This window comes from Palaemon carinicauda, chromosome 20 (assembly GCF_036898095.1).
Source record: "Palaemon carinicauda isolate YSFRI2023 chromosome 20, ASM3689809v2, whole genome shotgun sequence".
NCBI classification, from domain to species: Eukaryota; Metazoa; Arthropoda; class Malacostraca; order Decapoda; family Palaemonidae; genus Palaemon; species Palaemon carinicauda.
Genome location: NC_090744.1, coordinates 43,117,673 through 43,139,111, shown reverse-complemented (window position 1 = coordinate 43,139,111; position 21,439 = coordinate 43,117,673). Strand labels below are relative to the sequence as shown.

The window sequence follows — 21,439 nt, the reverse complement described above, 5'->3', positions numbered from 1 at the left end:
GTCCTCCTTGTGTTCCCAAATCGGCTGCAACTGAGGCCAAACTGCAGCTGTTCCCAGCGCTAACCTCTCGATTCCTGTACTGGCAAGAAAGAGAAGGTCTTGGGACATCAGACACAGAATGGAGACTCAAAATCTTGAATGAATCGGACCGAAGGGTCGGGACCCTCAGATTCTGAGTCTAGCCAACAACTCAGGAGCGAGCCTGAATGTTGCCTTCCCCTCTTCCTTAGAAAGGGGGGGAGTAGTAAGAGACCAAGAAGATTGCTTACACACTGGCCGTGGCCAGAGTGAGCAGAAGACCCAAGGCGGAATACAATCCGAGGCCTGTCGTAAAAGGGTCTTGAGAAGATCTCTTAAAGGACTAAAAGTCCGAGCCATGCTCCAAGTTGGAGGTCTTCCTCCGACTAGGGCAGGGACGATCGTAGCTTCGCATGAGCGAGAATAGATCCAGCGGGCAGGAAAAAGTTATTCCTTTAAGCCTGAAGGTCAGGGAAAGGCTGAGCGACAGGCTTCATTGCCAAGAGCGGAAAGGAGTTTCCTCCCGCCGAAAGGCAATAAGACCGTTATTGCTGGAGAAGAGGCCTCACGGGAAGAGGTATATCTCCCACGGCACCAACCACCTTAGACTCTTCACTTTGCCTGGGAGACCCCTGTGGATGACTATCGCAGATGACGCGACCTCCGTACCGCGACTGTAGCGGGTTGTCTCTTCTAGAGGAGGAAGCGTAGTGTCTCCAGGCATGAAGCCGAAGCGACGCCCCGGTTCGGGAGAGATGTCGCAGTGTGGTTGCTTGAGTAGCCTGCGCCGTGGGAGAAGCTCTCCCGGGAGTTCCGTCAGGGGAAGCAGAGGGTCCAGAAACCGTTCTGCGCATAGTCCCAGTGGAGCTCTCCCATTGAAAGGTTGACAGACAACCTGGTTTTGTTGAGACCCATTGTCCGCAGACAAAAAGGAGGGAAGACGCAGGCGTCGAAGTTGTCCCACCATCACCGGAATGCATCTTGCCAGAGTCTCGGGGTCTGAGACTGGGGGGAAAACTAGCGGAAGCTTGAGGTTCCAAGCTGTCGCGATCAGGTCCCCCAGATCAGCACTTGCTGGTTACCCAAGGTCAAAGACCCCTAGGTACACTCTCTCTATGAGGCTCTGCTTGGATAGTCTGAGAGAAACATTCCCCTGCCTGGAATGAGAGAGCCGATGGTGGAATTGAGAGAATCTCAATCATCCCGGTATCTCTACTGCAAGATGTGAAGGTGTGAAAATGCGTCCCCTGCTGGTTAGCATGAAGTCGACACGCAACGGGGCGACTTGGCAGGAGCGGTAGGACTGAAGAGGGGCCAGACTAAGGCCCTTAAGCCTGCCTGAATGATGGAGAGGTATCCTTCAGGTCTTGGCCATAGGCCTGGACCGGAACATGCCCCCCCCCCTTTCCTTTGACGAGTCCGAGAACCGCATCAAGAATGTGGGGAAAGGACGAGAATATCCACTACCATCAAGAGGCTCCATAGGTCAACACCCATTGCAGGTTTAATAGTTCCGCTGGTCCCATAGGGCCAGGGAGTCCGGTTAAACATTGCCTGAAGCCACCGGAACTTGGATCGCCCCACATGGAACTTATCCTGAGGCGACCGTTCGGACTATAAACGGGTCAATGAGGAAAGAAGAACTAGGAAACGTTCCAAGGTAGGGCTGAAAACTCTGCTTGACTGAGAACAGGTACTGCGACTCTCCTCAGTCTTGCCACAGTCAACCGAAAGGAAGGCTCGGAGGATGTGGTAACAGAATCTGGCGTCCCCAGGTGGTCACCCATCCAAGTGCCGACGTTGCTTAACCTCGCTGGACGGACGAGAAGCGGGGTTTCCAACGTGGTAAGGCGGTTGACTCAATATCATGGCCAGATACTCCAGATGTTGAGGCAGAGGAAGAGAAGGCTCCAAGCAAAATACCATGAGCCCACACTCATGGTCAGCATTCGGAAGCTTTTCCCGGCGCTGAAGAAGGTCGAAACCCGAGCCTACCGGAGTTGACCAGCCCTCCAAACAGCAGAGGAGGCGGAAGTCTGCACCTGAGCGGCCAAGAGGAAGGCAGGGAGAGTTCTCTGGGGAAACAAACCTGCTATGCCACGGCGGGATAGCCACACTGCATCATAAGCAGGAATACTTGCAGTTTAGGCTGAATTCGACGAGCACCCTGGAAGATGGATGGAATGGAAACTGAAAGTACCCGTCCTTCCGATCCAGGGTTAAAGGAGTCCTGTCGCCTCGTTACCAGTCTGATCGATTCTGCTGGTCTACGCTGGCCGAAGTTTGTTCGACAAACTTGATCAGGGCTGAGAGGTCGACTATGGACATCCCCTCTCAGATCCTTCCTTACAAGAAAGGATCGACTGAGGGGGCCGGGGGTGAAGCCGTCGATGATCCTAAGGAAGACCTTCGCCTAAGGTATGGATCATTCTGCCCAACCGGGCAACTCTGCTGATGCTATGGCATAGAGGTTCAGAGACACTGAATTCGCTGACAGAGACGGCAGGCGCGATATCCTTGGCTACTCACAGAGATTGTGCGGGAATGGGCATCGGGAAGCTGTCATTCGGATGAGTAACCTTAAGCATCCTCCCAGCGAAAAAACCTGCAATCCTAGAGTTCGTGAACTCCTTTTAGGACTATGCCCCCCCGGGGGAGTCTCCTGTGCCATCTGTTCCTGACAGGAGGAAACTGCAATTGGACACCTTGTCCCAGTTGTCGTAGCCGATAACTTAGGCCGACGTGGTTGAAAGAAAAGGGAGCTGGAGCCCTGCAGAGTCTGGAAGAAAGCGCCTTGGAGGAGTGAAACCGGAAGTCGATTTACTCCGCACAGCAGATGTTTAAGTCTCTGTCCTTGGGCAAAGACAAAACTCTTCTCAAGGATGGAAGGGTGTCTGAGGTCGTTGACCTCCACAGATGAGACACCCGAAGGAAGCCTTCAGTCAGTGCGTCCAGATGGTAAAACATCGAGCTTGTCCGCAAGTAGATACTTAACGACGAAAGGCCAAGGTGCCTGAGCTCGAGAGGAGGAAAGTACCCTTGATCTTCCTGTAGCTTCCTTGAACCAAACCTCGGGCCGTAACCGAGGAGGGAAAGAACCTGGTAAGCTCCCAGAGGAAGAGGTAAGCGGTCACCCCTTGTCCGATGGAGAAATCTTCAACGGAAAGCCCCCCCGCCAAAAATCCTTCCAGGGCGGGAGAAGGAGAGAGTACTCGTGCAGGAGAGGGGACCCTCGAGACCGACCTCTTGGGAACCAACTTCGCCCTGGGGGAAGTCACCACGAAGTCCACTCCTCTCTTTCTCTTCAGCGTAGGAGAGACAGCCGCTGGTTTGTTACCCTGGCCGGTGAGTGCTGGTTTCATAACCCTCATTAACGCCCGTGCCAGCGGATCAAACCATGTCTGCTGCTCCAAGGACACAGAGTCCGAAATCCTCGCTAAGGTGAAAGGGATCGGGCGATCCTTTGGAGAGGACACGACGGTTCCTGCCTGAAAAGAAGGTGGGAAGAATGCTGTACTGACCTGTCTTCGTCCTGCACTACCAACCTGTGCTTGGATGGAGGTGATCCCGAGTGCCGCCTAGGAGCACGCGTCCCTGCTGCTACCACCGGCTGTGGAATTCGCCGCGAACTACGGTCGCGCGAGGGCGAACGGTCGCGCAAAGGCGAATGGTCGCGCGGGCGCACAGGCGAGTGGTCGCGCGGGCGCGCAGGCGAGCGTTCGCGAGGGCGCGCAGGCGAGCGATCGCGCGGGCGCGCAGGCGAGCGATCGCGCGGGCGCGCCGGCGAGCGATCGCGCGGGGCGCGCAGGCGAGCGATCGCGCGGGCGCGCAGGCGAGCGATCGCGCGGGCGCGCAGGGGAATGGGCGTGACGGCGAGGGATCGTGCTGCCGCGTAGGTGAAGAAGATCGCTGGCGGTAAGCGATGGCGAGCAGCATGTGTAGGTGAATGATCGCGTGATAGGGTGCGATGGTGATCAGCATCCGCAAGAGGGCGAGCGTTCAGGGTTGTGCGATGAGGAGCAGCATGCGTAAGCGGGCTATCGTGCAGGGTTGTGCGATGGCGAGCAGCATGCGCAGGTGAATGATCGCGTGAAAGGGTGCGATGGTGATCAGCATCTGCAGGAGGGCGATCGTTCAGGGTGGTGCGATGAGGAGCAGCATGCGTAAGCGGCCAATCGTTCAGGGTTGTGCGATGGCGAGCAGCATGCGCAGGTGAATGATCGCGTGAAAGGGTGCGATGGTGATCAGCATCTGCAGGAGGGCGATCGTTCAGGGTTGTGCGATGAGGAGCAGCATGCGTAAGCGGGCAATCGTTCAGGGTTGTGCGATGGCGAGCAGCATGCGCAGGTGAATGATCGCGTGAAAGGGTGCGATGGTGATCAGCATCTGCAGGAGGGCGATCGTTCAGGGTGGTGCGATGAGGAGCAGCATGCGTAAGCGGGCAATCGTTCAGGGTTGTGCGATGGCGAGCAGCATGCGCAGGTAAATGATCGCCGCGAGTTGGGGGTCGCGCGATGGCGATCAGCATCCGCAGTTGGGGGTCGCGCGATGGCGATCAGCATCTGCAGTTGAGGGTCGCGCGATGGCGGTCAGCATCTGCAGTTGAGGGTCGCGCGATGGCGGTCAGCATCTGCAGTTGAGGGTCGCGCGATGGCGGTCAGCATCTGCAGTTGAGGGTCGCGCGATGGCGGTCAGCATCTGCAGTTGAGGGTCGCGCGATGGCGGTCAGCATCTGCAGTTGAGGGTCGCGCGATGGCGGTCAGCATCTGCAGTTGAGGGTCGCGCGATGGCGGTCAGCATCTGCAGTTGAGGGTCGCGCGATGGCGGTCAGCATCTGCAGTTGAGGGTCGCGCGATGGCGATCAGCATCCGCAGTTGAGCTAGTAGCTGGCGAACCATGTTCCTTCAGAAGTGTTGGAGAACGTTGGCGTGCCAGCTGTAACACACGTGGGCGATCTGGAGATCGCTGGCGAGCTGATGATCGCTGACGAGCTGACGATCGCTGGCGAGCTGATGATCGCTGACGAGCTGATGATCGCTGACGAGCAGAAGGCTACGCGTGGAAGCCTGCACAAAGAAGAAGAGTCCTTGACCCCGACCTGAACCGAAGTTCTAGATCGCGAGGGCGAACGTGGGCGCACAGGGCACGTAACAGGAACCACAGGGAAGATCATCTTGAAAGCGCTGACGAACAGGAGAGCGCTGACGAACAGAAGGGCGCGCAGGGAAACCCTGGCACGCAAGGGAAGAACCCCCGTGGGGGCAACCCTTTGCCCCGAAGGGATCGTTGTCCGCCGGGAGACTGATGTCCGTCGGAAGACCGCTGTCCGTCGGGAAGACCGTTGTCCGTCGGGAAGACCGTTGCCCGTCGGAAGACGAGATTAGACTGCTGTCCATCTGCACCAAGACGGAAGATCGAGAAAAAGAAGTTGTAGGCTGCAAACGGAGATTCAAAAAGGCGCCTCAAGCACCCTTATAGGGAGATGAGAGGCCCTTACGACGAGGCGGACGGAGGGCCTTACGGCGAGGGAGGCCAACAGCAACAGCAACAGAAGAAACCTCCGAAGAGGAGTCTCTATGAGTGTACTCTCTCGCGAACGAAAGAGAAACACTTCGTGGAAGAGACTGGTCAGCCAGTGACCTAAGAGGGGCAATCCTCCGAAGAGGAGCTCCTGCAGTTGCCCAGCCCCTTGAGCGAAACTGCAGGTGCGACCGCTCAGCACCAAGAGCATAGTCGCACGAAAAAAAGGCAAGAGAAGAACCCCCCAAAAGAGGAAAAGCTCAAGCCTGGACAGGAAAAAACTTCCCTCGGAAGGAAAGTTATCCGCCCAAGGAGGCAAGCCTCCTGACTGTTCTAAAATGAACTGGAGAGCTGTCCGTCGACACGGGAGTACTACCAGTAGAAGGAGACACGCCCCTGACGACAATACAAGGGGGGAGGCAGCAACAGCCGAATCCCCAGGACTCAACCAGACAGCTCACACCGTTGCTATATTACAGAAACGAACTAGATCGGTAACTGTAAAAAAATAAAACAAATAATATTAGTACACATTCATTCCCCCGGGAAGGCTCCGAAGAGGAATCCCGAGGAAAAGGAACAAGAATTACACAACAGGCACGTGCCCTCACAACCACTTACACTCGCGGAAGGAGAGCTGTAACCAAAACAGAGTTATAACAATTATAATTATGTAACTATGTAATTATGTAATTTAAAAATGAATGAACACTAAAGAAAAAACGAAAACCCCGAAAGGAATCGTTCTACAAGCTGAAAAATTAACAACTACAATTAGATTCATAAACTAATTGAGACAAAATGTACGGCGTAGCAACCCCACCCACACGGGAAGGAAGCTACAAGGGCGTAGTAAAACATAGTAAAAGGGTGAACGACCTCAAGAGAGAGAGAGAGAGAAAGACCGAAGTCAAACTCGATCGCAACCCATAAAATTAGGCCGTGGTGGCCTAACTGCCGAGGCCTCCACGAAGATATCGTACACTACACACACACATCTGAAAAGGAAACTTACTTATTTCTATACTCAAATATATATACAAACATGAAAACATGTTTACATATATATTGAGTAAAAGAAAAGTAAGCGATTAAGTAAAGACAAAACAGACAATGGCTGCCAAGCGAGGACCAAGACAGAGACGTCTGTCACAGTCCGAGCCAAAAGTGAAAAGTGAGTATTCTCCTGTGTGTGAGGGGGAGGAGGGGTAGCTAGCTACCACTCCCCTACCCCCCCGCTAACTAGCGCGGGGGTAATACACCCTCGTTAAATTCTAATGGCTCGCCATTTCAGCTACGCTAAAAGTAATACCCTTTGTAAATAGCGTGGTTTGTATTTCGGTTACGGAACAAATGAGCATAAAAATTCAATTCAGTTTACGAGCATCGTGTAAGCTTACGAGCAAAAATTTCCCTCAGCATGCACATTGTTTCTGTGGACAACTACTCGTAAGACCAGCCAGAAAAAATCTCATGGTGCTTATACACCACACACGCAATGTTTATGTGGGTTTTATCATATTTAAATGGAAAAGTACTTGTCTCTAGATTAGTTCTTATCAAAATTGAATGCAGGTGTAAAAAATAAAAACTCCATAAAGTGTAAATTAAGAAATACAGTCAGTGACAATGAATGTCATTCCAGAAAGATAACTCAAAATATTTTACCCAGTTTCCATGCAGGGAGGTCCTCCTTCCAAGCACTATCCGGCCCCCTTCTCCCCCTCTCTCTCCTCCCTCACGTCAGCCATGACTCTCCTCATAGGTAAGGGAGAGTTAATTTGTCAATATATTTCTTTTTTCATTGTAAATTATTAATTTGTATTAATATATGATATTAAGGGTTATAGTTTGTAAACTAAATTCCATTACAAACTTATTAAAATGATTAAGTGTATTCATGGATTTGTGAAACGCATAGAGTGAACTTCCTTTATATTATTGAGCATTTTTGGTTACGAGCTTGCTCCACGAACGAATTAAACATGTAATCTGAGGTGCTACTGTATTTGAAACTAAGGCAAAGAATTCTCGACTTAAAAAAGAGAAAGGTGGAAAACGGGAAGAATGGAGAAAATACAAAGGGTACCAGAGATGATAGAGCAAAGCTCAAAATTATAGAAAACTAAAACAACTTTTATCTTTCTTTGATCGGAACAAAAAGTGAGCAAAATTAATGCTTTCAAAATTCTTCAAGAACCAAACATTGAAAGGCGGGCCACCCTTCCAACTACAAGGACATCATAGCTCCTTGTCTTGATACAATGGTTAAACAGCAAGATTAAAATGGGTGATTACCCTGGATTGAATATGCTATTTGTGATACAGTATATCATCATAATAATTGTTAGACATAATTCGGCAGAGGCTATGCCTACCACAGAACGGCCATAGCACTATGATGCATCTGCAAACATACTGTAAAAACCAAGACAATTTACTTCATCGTCGTCGTCGGCGCCCACTCGTGTCCGAGTATTGGGTTCTGTCGTTAGCCATCAGCCTCCTATCTGTGGGGTGGGTGCTTATGCCTGATGTGGCTGGTAAGTCCTAGTCTGTGGTGGAAGAGTCGCGGACAGTGTTCACAAGGGAGGGTAGGTGGTGGGCGGGGCTGTTCTAATCGCTCTCTCCTTCTTCTCCTCCTAGCCTCCTCATTTTGTCTCCTCCTCTCCTCGAAGTCCACGGTGCCATGGTGTACTGTACTCCTCCAGGTTTTCCTGTCCCTGGCTGTTTCTTCCCATGAGGAAGGATCGATGTCATTTAGAGCCAGGGTGCGCTTTAGTTGATCTTTGTAGCGCATTTTCGGGGCTCTTCGTGGTCTGGTGCCCTGGGTCAGTTCTCCGTAGAATATTTTCTTTGGGAGCCTAGATGGATCCATCCTATGCACGTGTCCTATCCAGCGGAGGTGGTGGTGGATGATGGTGGCCTCCACGCTGGTCAGCGAGGCACGTTCTAAGACTTCAATGTTGGTGGTGTGGCTCTCCCGGGGGATTTTCAAGATCTGCCTCAGTTTCATTTGTTGGAAGCGTTCTAGGATTTTAATATCGTTTCTATATAGCGTCCATGTTTCACATGCATACAGGAGCGTGGAGAGGACTACTACCCTGAACACCAGTATGAGGAAAGGTCACTCACAAAGAAAATAGATTACCAAGTAATAACCGGAAAAAGTGAGATGGGCTATAGAAGTACCAGTAGCTGATGCTATAAAGGTTGAGGATTGTAATGGATTTACAAATTTGGGCCAGAAGGCCCACGGATTGGGGGATCATTCAGGGGCCTGAAGCAACTTTCACGCAACCCCACAGTTGCCGGATAAAATTAAGTTAAGAGGGTAGACAGCAAGACGGAAGAAAGTAAGTGAAAGAAGGTATAAATAAATTCTGAAAAGCATGTGCAACTGGTGGGGTAAAAGGATGCTGCGAAGACCTTTAAATAAAGCTTACAGTGCAGAGCTTGTGGTCCACTGATAGACAATACACACCCCCTACATGATATGAGGTAGTGGTGTAATCCTCCGACATGATTTATAGCCAAAAGAACAGGCAGAAAAAGGTCATACAACAGAGGGACTATTTGCTTCTTCCCTGTGGTATTTGGAACATCTAAAGTTTGTTTATCAAGAGAACACAATGGCTTCCGCTAAAACATCACCAATGGTCTCACAAAACCTGCAAAACTACAAGACCCAAGACCAAACAGGATCAATGATAGGTATATCATTATGATTCATATTTATTGGGAAGCAATACGCCCATTTTATAATCCTGAAAATTGAGCTCACATAATGAGCTACAACCAATGATAGTACAATATAAATTCTGATTCATATTTATTGGGAAGCAATACGCCCATTTTATAATCCTGAAAATTGAGCTCACATAATGAGCTACAACCAATGATAGTACAATATAAATTCAAGCTAACCAACTAAAAATCAAGAAGGGTATGTATTACAATTCCTATTTCCCTCTCCTTTCGGTCTCTCAAAAGTCATGATATTGCCAGTCCAAGGTGTAGTCAGATTTTGCTTATTGACAGTTGTGTAAACTTGACTTGAGAAAACTTCACGTACAGAGTACCCAAAATAAAGATTGTATACTGCACAGTCTATGGATTCACAAACTTAGGCTATTTTGAACAGGGAGGCCATTGTGCCATTGTGTAACATGAAAAACAATAAAATTTAAGAGACTGGAAACCAAGAAGGAAAAACACATCATGATTGGGAGGGCAAAGTCTAAAAGGTGGGAGTACCTAAGGTGCCGTAATGGATGTGGCAAAAACCTCTAACACAGTGCATGTGTATTTGCTCTATAGGAGATATATTCAAACCACTGTGATGTGGAACTTGGGTCTTACCATTTCATAAGACTAACAATGTACAGTAAATACCCTAAAACTTAATTCTTATGTAACAACGCCAGAAAACGCTAAGACTTTCAACTAACAATTGAGCTAAAGCAAGAAACAATCTTTCACAATGCCAAACCACCAACAACTTTATTTTGGAAAAGAAAAAAAAAAATAAATAAATTGCTCAAATCAGATTTGATAATGAATCTAACCTCCAAATTTGAATGATAATCAAACTAACCATACAATCACCTCGACACAACAGACTAACAGCATTTTTAAATGTGGTATCAAGTAAAAAATTAAAAATATAAAGCTACTAAAGCATATATTTACAGCTTTTCCTTTGTTTGTAAAAACAAGTGCACAACAAGCTTTTCATGCTCATTTACTGTACTGCAAAACTACATAATCGTAACTAAAAAGTCTTTGCGAAGGTGAAAGGAGAAATTTAAAGGTAAAAGTGTCATTGCAACTAATGGAAGAATTTATAGATACAGGTCTCCGATTACATCCCATAAAACATTAAATCAAAATATTCACTAACCTTTGAATGCAATGTGACCTACATATCTTATGGAGTGAATGTTCTTTACTGAAAATAACATGCAGCAGTGAAACCTTGCAGCAATGGACTACCTTTACTCCACAAGAGTTACAACCAAAGCTCGGTTTGACTTACGGTTCGTTCCCCACATTCTCTAGAATAAATACATTCTCAGTGTCTAATGTGGCCCTGCACATTAGCATTATCATATACAACAGATGGGAGACAAAAACTCTTGAATGCCATAAAAAATTTGGCCGATTAATGAAAATGTCATCCTGTGACAATTTCCAAACTGTGCATGTCAAGACGCTTATAACTACAGAACTTTTTTTTTTTTTTCACTAAGACCACTGCACTGTCAATATTTATACATACTTAAAACCAATTATGAATGACATAAACCACAGCATTATTAGAATTTGGTTCAGATCTTTAATTTGGCTTGAAGCTATAGAAAAAAAGCTTTAACAAGAACAGCACAATTTTTACATTCTTTACAAGTACTGTAAATTCTTAAAACCTTACTAAATATTCTCTTATCAAACAACCAGCATGCTTAGAAAGGTTACGTATAAAGCGATGCATTGACAAAGATTTCACAAGATTGCTGCATGTAATATTTACATGGTTAAATTAGACATTTCAACCCATGCCTACTAAACTGATTATATAAAGCAAATGCAAACTAAATATCAACTAAGATTTGGCAACCCTGCATGTTAATTGGTAATGAGGACTCTCGACTTATTTGAAATTTTTAAGTTTAAGAATGAAAAACAAATACAGTACTTGGAAGTTTTCATTTACCTATTACAAAATAAACTACGGTAAATTGTTTCTTTACTTATACAAAATGTTGCTCAATCTGTTTAAGAGAGCTGTTAATCTCTAATATCCCCTTAACAGCCAAACTTGACAACTGGCATATTGGAAAGAATTTTTTTTAATCTAATCAAACTTCCTTGGATAAAACAACATTTTGAATTCAATATTGTTAACGTCCCATGAGGCCTTCTGAGTATTTCTCAAAAGATGCTTAAGAACAAGCAATTAAAGCTGTCAAATTTCTGTTCAAAAACAAATGCCCATCGCCATTTTCCTAAAACCAAGTGCCTCGGTAAATACAATCCCGTTTCCCTCACTACAAAAAAAAAAAAAAAAAAAAAAAAAAAAATATATACATATATATATATATATATATATATATATATATATATATATATATATATATATATATATATATATATATCAGTAACATTGTGGGACATCCCTACAAATGTGGAAAATCCATTTTAAAACATTTACAAATGCAAAATGAAAAAATCAGAAAACCCTACCTTCCATGGTAAAGGGCGATGCTTTAGTACATAAGAGCAAAATAGAAAAAACTGTAAATAAAAATCATAGTTTTACTTCACTGATAAATCTTTAAATGTATGAGACAAGCTTCACTAGACAAAGTGAAAAAAATCACCCACATGCACATAATGTCGTACATGCACAAAGTAACCACTAACTACAGTTACACTATCTAATAAGTTTACAAAAAGGTACGATGAAAATAATACATTACATGTAAAAGGCAACAACAATGGCATAATTTATAAATGTAACTAAAAAGCCCATTCTCTTCGCCTCGTGCAATGAGCAAGAGAAATTGTTTATAATGTTAAAATATAAAAACAAATATATCCAACTGCAGAAATTTAAGTAGTAAAAGACTTGTGCACATCTAATGTTTAAAACAGCAACGAACAAGCACATACACGCATGATAACTATAACAAAATCTATTCAAGGAACAAAGTGAGAATTCAAAGTCTGAAACATGACAATCCACTGTACTTTCCTGACAGGAAAACTAATCTCATCACATCTGGAGGAAGAGGAAGAAAATAGAACAAAAATTCATCGGATGAAAATGTTATAACATCCTAGCAATGGTACCTTTTGCTAGATAAAGACCTATGAAATGCATGCAGAACATCAATTTTCACTAACTGGCTACAAGCTTCGGTACTCTTTATGGAGAAAAAATTTCTAGGTCAACCACAACACTACAATTAGGGTGACTGCTCCCGCCACCCACCTGCTTTGAAGCACACAGAAGTGTTTAATCTCTTAAACAGCTACTGACAATTCATCAGGGAACATAAGTGAAAACGGACACCAAAGACAAAGCATTCAAGAACCAATTATGTTACGGTTCTATTTCTATACCAACTGAATGATGGACAAATCATGATGCACGGAGAGCTTTGAAATACACGATTTTCTAAATTGCCAAAGGAAGAAAGCAGGAATCAAAAGACAATACAAAGTCATGAGAAGCTTACTGGCTCTGTCTTAATTTCATGAGATGAATAACACTTAGAAAAACATACTGGCAAAAGTGTAGTCTATCATCCTACTTAAACATTACAGGTAGATTAGGAAGGGCACACATTGAGAATATTGCACTCGCTTGAAAACACTAATAAACAGCAGTAGTGAGCCTTAAAAGAAATGCTAAAAAGGCTGGCCTAAAAAGCTATGTGAAATGCTCTACCAAAAATACGGTAGCATATAAAAAATTAAAATTTAAAAAAAAAAACAAATGATATTAGTTAACATGTTAAAATAGGGTCCACGGGCCTCCTACCCTCAAAAAAATGTAGTTAAAAAGTAACAAAGCTTTTGTAGTTGATTGTAGTTAAAAAGTAACAAAGCTTTTGTAAATCAAGTAGCTCCTTTACACCAATGTCTACATTTTAGCATCAGATACTGAAATGGGTTGCAATTTGGTGATTAAAAATAACATTAAATCCCAATCTAACCGGCATTCATCAACCATCCTGTTGAAAAACACACACTGCTAATTTCAGAACAGAAAAAACTAGCTCTTTACTCTTGTAATTTTCAATCACTTCAAGATTAATACATAATCTATACAGAATAGTAAAAATAGACATGAAAATAAACACCCCTTACACGAAATCCAAGCATAATACTTTCTATTATATATATATATATATATATATATATATTTATATACATATATATATATATATATATATATTTATATATATATATATATATATATATATATATTTACCATATTCAGCTATTACTTCAATGCATCAAAATCTAATTCCAAATTTCAGTTTAGCACTTCATACTGTATGGTATCTGACAAGAAAATTCTCCACTTTTGATCCTCTATCCAACACCTTCAAATGAAGAACAACCAAGCCATAAATCATTCATATTTCAAAGCTTCATTTCATGAAAATTCTCAAAAGCCTGTGCAGGAAAGCAGTTATCTATTGCAAGTGGAAGAAAAAAAAAATAATGTGCACAAGTACTGCAACACATTACAGTGCTATCTTTCACTGTAAAAGAACCACCACGTCCTCAGTGGTATGGAGGTTTTACTTGCTATTAATAACATACAGAATGCAATACATTTTGCTACACAATTGTGCTACAAACAAAATCTACTTAGGCTGAGGCTGAGAGAAATATATCAAAAGATACCAGCTGGGAACACAAATGCGTAAAGTGGAAAACAAAACATTCATGTCTATTTACAACAATGGTCAAAGAACAGACTATGATGGGTGGAGACAAAATGAGGGAAATAACTATTACCCTACAGTACAGTAGTGTCAAATCTATTCACTCCAGTTCCTTAATGGAATTGGTTATACTGTATAACTTATTTTTTAAGTTACAAACCCTCCTCACTACATATATAGTACTACTATGATGAAACAATCTGGCCAAAACTGCCAAAAGCATACATCATCTTGTTCCATTCGCTTGACCCCCACGTGAAATTGATGCAAAAATTCTACGGACAGTGGCCTCATTAAATAGTGCAAACTATATAGAGAGATGTCAAATGTAAATAAATATCAAATGTGGAAATAAAAGTGAAAGTCAGATGTGACAATTTTGTTTCCTGGATTTTTATAAAAAATTATTTCTAAAATTGTCTAAACATTAGCAAAGCCACATGGAGATGATTCTGGGAAACTCATCAAATATACATTCATCCATATAAGGAGGTACTGTATGAAGAAATACATGGCATAAAAGTAAAATTTATAACTTTGAACTAAAAGAAGCCAACCAAGAGGTGCGAACAGCAAAAAGCTACTCTTTCTCTGCAAAAATCAATTTTCTCATGCTATTCAAGTCCTATATCCCCCATGTTTCAAACCCTCTACTGCCAGTTGACTTTCAATTTACTTACAGTATGTTTCACCCCCCCCCTAACATCCTTGAGTAAATTTAGGACACTAGCTAACAATATTCAATTGGATATGATTGGAATACAAAAAGACAACTTAGCTTTGCCAAAAATATATTAAAAACCCATAATTCATTTCTCAATTGCTTAAAGCACAGAAGCAAAAATTCCAAAAGATCTGCTGAAGCCATATGGCACCACAGCTAATTTTAGGTGGATGGAAGTTAATCAAGTATTCAAATGATCAACTAGTTGTGTTGAAGGGATGGATATATAGAATTTAGGCCCTAGAACTCAGAACATGGGCCAAGGTGGTCATTCAGAGCTGTGGTACAACTTGGGAGTCAAACCTAGCAGTTGCCCTGCCTTCTAGAGCAGATGTTCAGAGGATGGACAACAGTCAAGTTAAAAAGTGCAGGGCAGCAAAGTGCCAATGGACTGATGGTATAGACAGTATATGGAATCTGAGCCATATTGACCATGCACCCAGGAACGAGAGCACGTCCACACTGATGTGCAACTGTGATAAACCCCACAGTTGCAATATAAAGTGAAGTAGAGAGGTTGGAATACAAGAAGATGGAAGAAAGAATAAGAGGTAAGTTAAACATTAACCTGTTAAGCGTCACCCACGTGATAAACCGTTCACCCCGATCTACTCCGTACCGCCTTCAACTGCATATTCCGTTCATGACTTTAATTGCCTTTTTCAAGCCGTCAGTCTCGTGATAATACGTTTACTCGTATAGTAAGTATAGGATCACCACTTGGCAACACTCTCAGCATATGGGGGCTGTAAATAGAAACTTATATGATGTCTGGCAGCTATTTTTCTGAAGGTAGCTTGATGTTAGAGAACTGGTTTCCTCTCAGTGCGCTTTGAGCGTTCATGCGGAAAAGTTTGTTTGTTGTCCCTTTTGCAATGAGCGGTCTAAAGAGAAAGGTTATTTTAGATGAAATAAATGATATTTTTGTTGAGGAATTTAATAATGATAACCTGTTTGATAATGAGAGCACTAGTTCTGAATCCTCCAGTGACTAGTATATTGAAGAAAAGTTTTCTTTCGATGCCGAGAGCGAAAATGACATCTCATTGCCGAATGACTGGACAACGAGATTTCACAAAACTATATGTGAGAGAGAGAGAGAGAGAGAGAGAGAGAGAGAGAGAGAGAGAGAGAGAGAGAGAGAGAGAGAGAGGAGAGAGAGAGAGGGGGGGGGGGGGGGGGGGGGGGTTGCGTTAACGGCAACCTGGTCCAGGGGGGACGCTTAACAGGTTAAGGGTGTACGGTATATAGATAGGGGCTGAGGGAACACTGCAATGACCCTTTAGGAATCCAAGTGACTGGCTTTAGGGGCAATGACGATGGTAAACCCTCACCCAACCACCCCAGAAGGCGAAGAGATATTATAAAGACCCTTTAACTATTCATACTGAAAGCAAGACCAGTTGCGTTGAGAAGGTAAAATAAGCCTAAAAGAACACTTCTAAAGTTGATTAGTTAAAACTTAATGTTTATACTGGGATAAGGTGAAAACTCATAATTAATTCTCTCTAGACAAGAGACTTCTACGTTTATCAACATTCTAGTATCAATGTCTTTCCAAACTCTACATCAAGATTGAGAAAAGAAATGCATGGTCCTTCCATTTATTCTAGTTAGTAAGAATACATCACATTATAAAGACCAAAAAAAAGTTAACTACCAACATTGTTAGAATTTTAATCTTGCTTGCAGCAACATTCTTACTGCAAATACATTAAAAATACCCCAAAATTAATAAGCCTTTACCAATAAAAATCAAGAAATATCAATTGAATGGGTTACCCTATGTATTAATGAAATTCCTAAACTATATCCGCCTAACGATCGCTTACTGTACTCATAAACCTATGGAACCTGAACCACTTTTATACTTTCATGATTACAGTGATTACTCTCACTGACACAAGATAAGAACTTTTCTGTTAGTGATTTGATATTTATGGAATTTGAGCCATACGGTCAGTTCATGGGGCCAGAGAGGCTATTGACTGATAAAATGCACTCAGCAAATTCTGCACTTGAACTATTAAGCATTCGGTATTTAGTAAGAGGTTGAACAGAGATAAGGAAGAAAGTAGATATAGGGACTAAGTACTATGCTGTAGAGATTAATTTGGGTGCAGAGAGGGGCAACAGGAAAACTGCTAAGACCCTTCCGTTATGCCTACTGTTAACCTCATACTAAAAACTACAGGCCATTTTATAAGACAAAAGGCAAGACCCTAAAATCAGCCACTGGAGTGATGTCTTTCTGGACACCTTACAGTGACCATTTGGTGCTGAATTTGATTAAAACAATATCATATATACACTATGAGAGAGAGAGAGAGAGAGAGAGAGAGAGAGAGAGAGAATATCATATACATAACTGATAAACAAGATAGCTAAGTACCTCGTACATTTCTTTCCTAACTAATTCTTATGTAGCCCATGAAAAGTGAGACCATACTAATGAGACTTTCAAAATCAATGTCGTGTCAGATTAAAACAAATCATTTCACTTATAAGAGAGAGAGAGAGAGAGAGAGAGAGAGAGAGAGAGAGAGAGAATCATATACATAACTGATAAACGAAATAGCAACGTACCTCGTACATTTACTACATAAGAGAGATAGAACTGAAAGGCATTTAAATTTTTGTGATGTTAAAATTTATCAACTAAAATTATACATATCTAATGTCAGTGCAAAAGACAGTCTAGGTAAAACCATGAGGAAAAAGTTAGAAAAGGGTATGACACTAAGGATTAGGAGAGTGGATATTCTGTTTGTACCTTCAATCATATAAACTTGTTTCTTGACAAGGTTGTCCAATGTATAGCTTAAATAATACTGTTCTGACATAGTTATGTAGTTACCAGCAAGAATTCGACTCATTTTCAGAAGTAACGATACTCTGGTTTTCATGAATAGCCTTGCTAAAGGAGAACTTTTACCTTACTGTCACTAAGCATTTACTGTATACAAAAAGGTTTTGAAAGATCTAACCATTAAGGCATTTTATATTTTCTAGTCTTTATACACAAGTAATTAATTGTCCATCTATTTAGGGCGGATAATGAATGATCTTTCTACCCACTGTGTTGGGTAATAAAAAAATTAAAAAGGATTTTTTTTTTTCCTATCAGTGATTTCACATATTGGATTTTACTGTCAAATGTCCACCTCCCCTCATGGTTAAATGTAAGTTGTTGATCATACGATAAAAATGCTGGTTTCATCAGATACAACTTTTAAATGACTACTACCATGTGATTGAAAGTCTTCTTCATAAACAGAAGGATGACAAATCCACAACAAACGAATGAAACCAGAATACTGTTACCTTTACAACTTAAACAGGTCAAAACATAACCCAAACCCTCCAGTGAAACATTTACACCAAACAGAAAAGTGAACAAACTTGGTCTTATCATAAATTGGAAAACCCAATCTATTTTTTTAACTACCTCAACATAGAAAGATCACCAATACATACCACAACAAAGAAAGGAAAACTATGTTAATGAATTGTGACATACTCTTTGCATAGCCTCAGTAAACCCTTCAAATCCTAATCCACAAACTAAAAGAGCAATAAGGTCAGAACTCTACAGCAACATGTTATTAATGAAAACTAAGCAGGGATATAAAATCAATTTACAATAGCTCCATGCAAAGTGAAGAAATTGACTTCAATGATTATATATAATTCATCTGGATTGGAGAATTAAAATATGTACAAACAACTCAATAATGCTGTATATGAGCATATTTATCCTCTACTAATATCCTTCAACACTCAAATGACTGTCTTACTATGATATAACTTGTGTGTGAAGTGTGTCTCCTCTGGTCAAAAAAAAAGAGAGAGAGAGAGAGAGAGAGAGAGAGAGAGAGAGAGAGAGAGAAAATTGTGTTCACTTAAACTTCAATTTACAGAAAACAAATGGAAATCTAGCTAATGTAACTAGACTAAACAATCTATCAGTGACATTAAAACTTCCTAATCATGTGTTACCAACCGGTCAACTTCAATACAGTTAAAGAGCCACGCTAACAATACTGAATACCCTTACTCCTACATTTAGATAGAGAAAAAGTACCTTTTTGAACTGTACACAAGAGGTAGATTATGTTGCATTTTCATGACTTGAAAAGGAAATAAGACTAGAAGAAATTTGAAAGGACATAACCTTGCAAACCTTAGGTAGTCGATGGCAAAAATAAGAATTCCCATCCATCTGCCAATGCAGTTGGGGATTATCTACTCTAATACTATAGGTTGAAAGGGCATGTCATTCAAGCTTACAAGATTTCAAACATCTCTCAATTCATGAATGGAAAACCTCAACACTAAATTAGCTTCCGAGGTAATAATAATGAAAGTTACATCAACAGGGATGAAAGTGTACTATACCAGAATAAATTCATGCGCATTGCTTACATGTTACAATCCTCCCATCTTTGCTGCCTAAATTAGTCAACACTACATGCAAAATCTTAAGACCCATAAGCTTCCCTAAAAAACCAACACATTCACAAACAAGCATGTCGAAGCACACACACGCCAACCAATATAATTCATAAGATATGTGCCAGTCTCCAAGCCTAATGATAAAGATTTTGTGAATTTTCTACAATCAAGTAAATCCTTCATATATAATCAACCTTTGTAATCTATACTGCAATATTAGTTTGAGGATTATTAACGTACCAATAAAACTCTCACACAAACTTCCCATTTAAACCTAATTTCTGTACTGCCCATAACAAACATGTCAAGTTTCACATTTTCTCAACCCATTCAGAGCAATCATACTAAGGTACAACACCACCTAGGCAAAAGTGAACCTCACATCACATCCACCCACTAAACATCAAAATTGTTATATGTATCAAAAGACAAAATTACCTTCTCAATCCTAAGGAGAATCTTAAATAAATTTAGTTGAAAATTCAAGTGAAAAAAAGCAATTATCCTACCATTGACATATTGTTATTGGGAACGAAAACTAGTCAAATGAAAGTAATGTATCTTTAAGCAAGACACTTCAAATACAGAAATTCTTAGATAGCAGCATACTCTTTTATGAATTGATACACATGGCAAATTATTACTGCTGAAAAGTAAACACTTGGGCACATACAACTTGCTGTTGTGTATACCAAGTTAAAGTATTGAACAACAGATTAATTGTGAGGTTTCAATACTGCATCTAGAGAAATAGCTGTAAGTAGGCTTCACATAGAAGACTGCCCACCTGATGAAAATTTCTTTCACTTACCTAAAGACAGGGACATGTAGGGGAGGGGGAATTATTGGAAGAGTACTTACCTTGTGGTATACCTATGGGTGGTCTCATACCTCCAATGGGGAGGGGGGGGCATACCCGTAGGCACTCCAGGAATGGCAGGTACAGCAGCGGAAACCATTGGCTGCGTCATTATAGGCTGCATGCTTGGCCGCATTATGGCAGGTATGGTTACAGGTAAAGCTACATGGCCAGTGGGTACCATGGCTTGGGACATAGTTGTCACCATGTTGGGACCTATAGTCGAGACCATAGGCTGGGCCTCCACCACCACACCTGGATGTCCTTGGCGGACTGCTGCGTGATGGGACACCATTCCACTCATAGCCATGGCTGCTGCTGCAGCACTGGCCTGGGTGTACCTCGCCATCTTCATACGGCGCTCCTCCTGAAAACAGATAACACATTATGTCTTATACTGCTCTTACAAGCTAATTTTGTATTAGAATTTCAAATTTGTTGTTCTTCTTGACTGACAGTAGTACTGAAGTGCTTGATCCTATTGCAATTAGAATAATCCAGGTCTGGCAATGACACAGTAGAGGCGGGTTGCACCTGTGTGTCTAGACACATCGCCGGTGGGTAGAAATGGTCCAGGCAGGCAGGCACAAGTTGAGAGAGATGTGAAGGTGCAGTACTCACGGGTGGAGACTCCACGCGCTGCGGAGGTGGAGCCGGGGCTGGAGCCCGAGCCCTCTGGGGAGAGACTCGGGGAGCCTGCTGGTACCGAGGCATACCTGCCCGCTTCTCTTCCTACGTGAGGGTGAGAGGAAGACACGTGAACACAGTACAGCCCCGCCAAAACCCATGCTGCCACCCACTGCCGTCACACTACCACCACCAGCCAACACAGCACGAAACACACATACATACAAATGCTACATAAGTACACACATTCGCACGAGCGCAACCACACAAGGTAATCCTTTAATGGTAATTTTCATAACGCTAATCCTTTAATGTAATTTTCATACATAATTCTACACTAACATGAAACTTGTTAAATAATATCAATGTAAAGAACCTTACCAAACCCTTTTATGATGAGCATCAAATGAAATTGAAAAACCAACATGAAATGATCTGACCACTAAAGCTTCAGCTATTCATAATGTAAATATTACTTTAATAGTTTTAGTTTCAAATTTCTAAAACATATAGCTAAAGACAAGGCATAAATAATGTAACAAATCTATATAATTTAATGATGACCTCCATTCTTTCACTAACATCATAATGCAGTGTATCAAGGTTAATAACACAACCAATACAGTACAGTAATGTGAAATACACTAATCAGAACCACGTTCCAAAAGGGAATACTATTTAGAATTGGAAATGTGTGTATTAATCCAACCTCAATATGCACTTTAAACATAACCCACTAATTATGAAAAAATCAAAAAGTAAAAAAGAAATAAA

The 21,439-nt window shown here is 42.3% G+C and overlaps 1 protein-coding gene across 6 annotated transcripts in view; it reads right to left on the bottom strand.

The window, feature by feature from the left end:
- Positions 1 to 21,439, bottom strand: part of LOC137660311 (BUB3-interacting and GLEBS motif-containing protein ZNF207-like) — a 102,433-nt gene that overhangs the window by 27,638 nt on the left and 53,356 nt on the right. For 4 of the 6 annotated variants that reach the window (XR_011047665.1, XM_068395121.1, XM_068395122.1 and 1 more), the window contains exons 6-7: positions 20,495 to 20,770; positions 20,041 to 20,405 (exon numbers count right to left, since the gene is read on the bottom strand). Coding sequence is in view for 5 of the 6 variants with exons in the window: in XM_068395121.1 (XP_068251222.1) it covers positions 20,041 to 20,405; positions 20,495 to 20,770 (641 nt within the window). In the remaining variant the exon portion in view is untranslated. The remainder of the gene's footprint in view (positions 1 to 20,040; positions 20,406 to 20,494; positions 20,771 to 21,439) is intronic. The other 2 variants (XM_068395124.1, XM_068395125.1) reach the window with 2 other exon arrangements.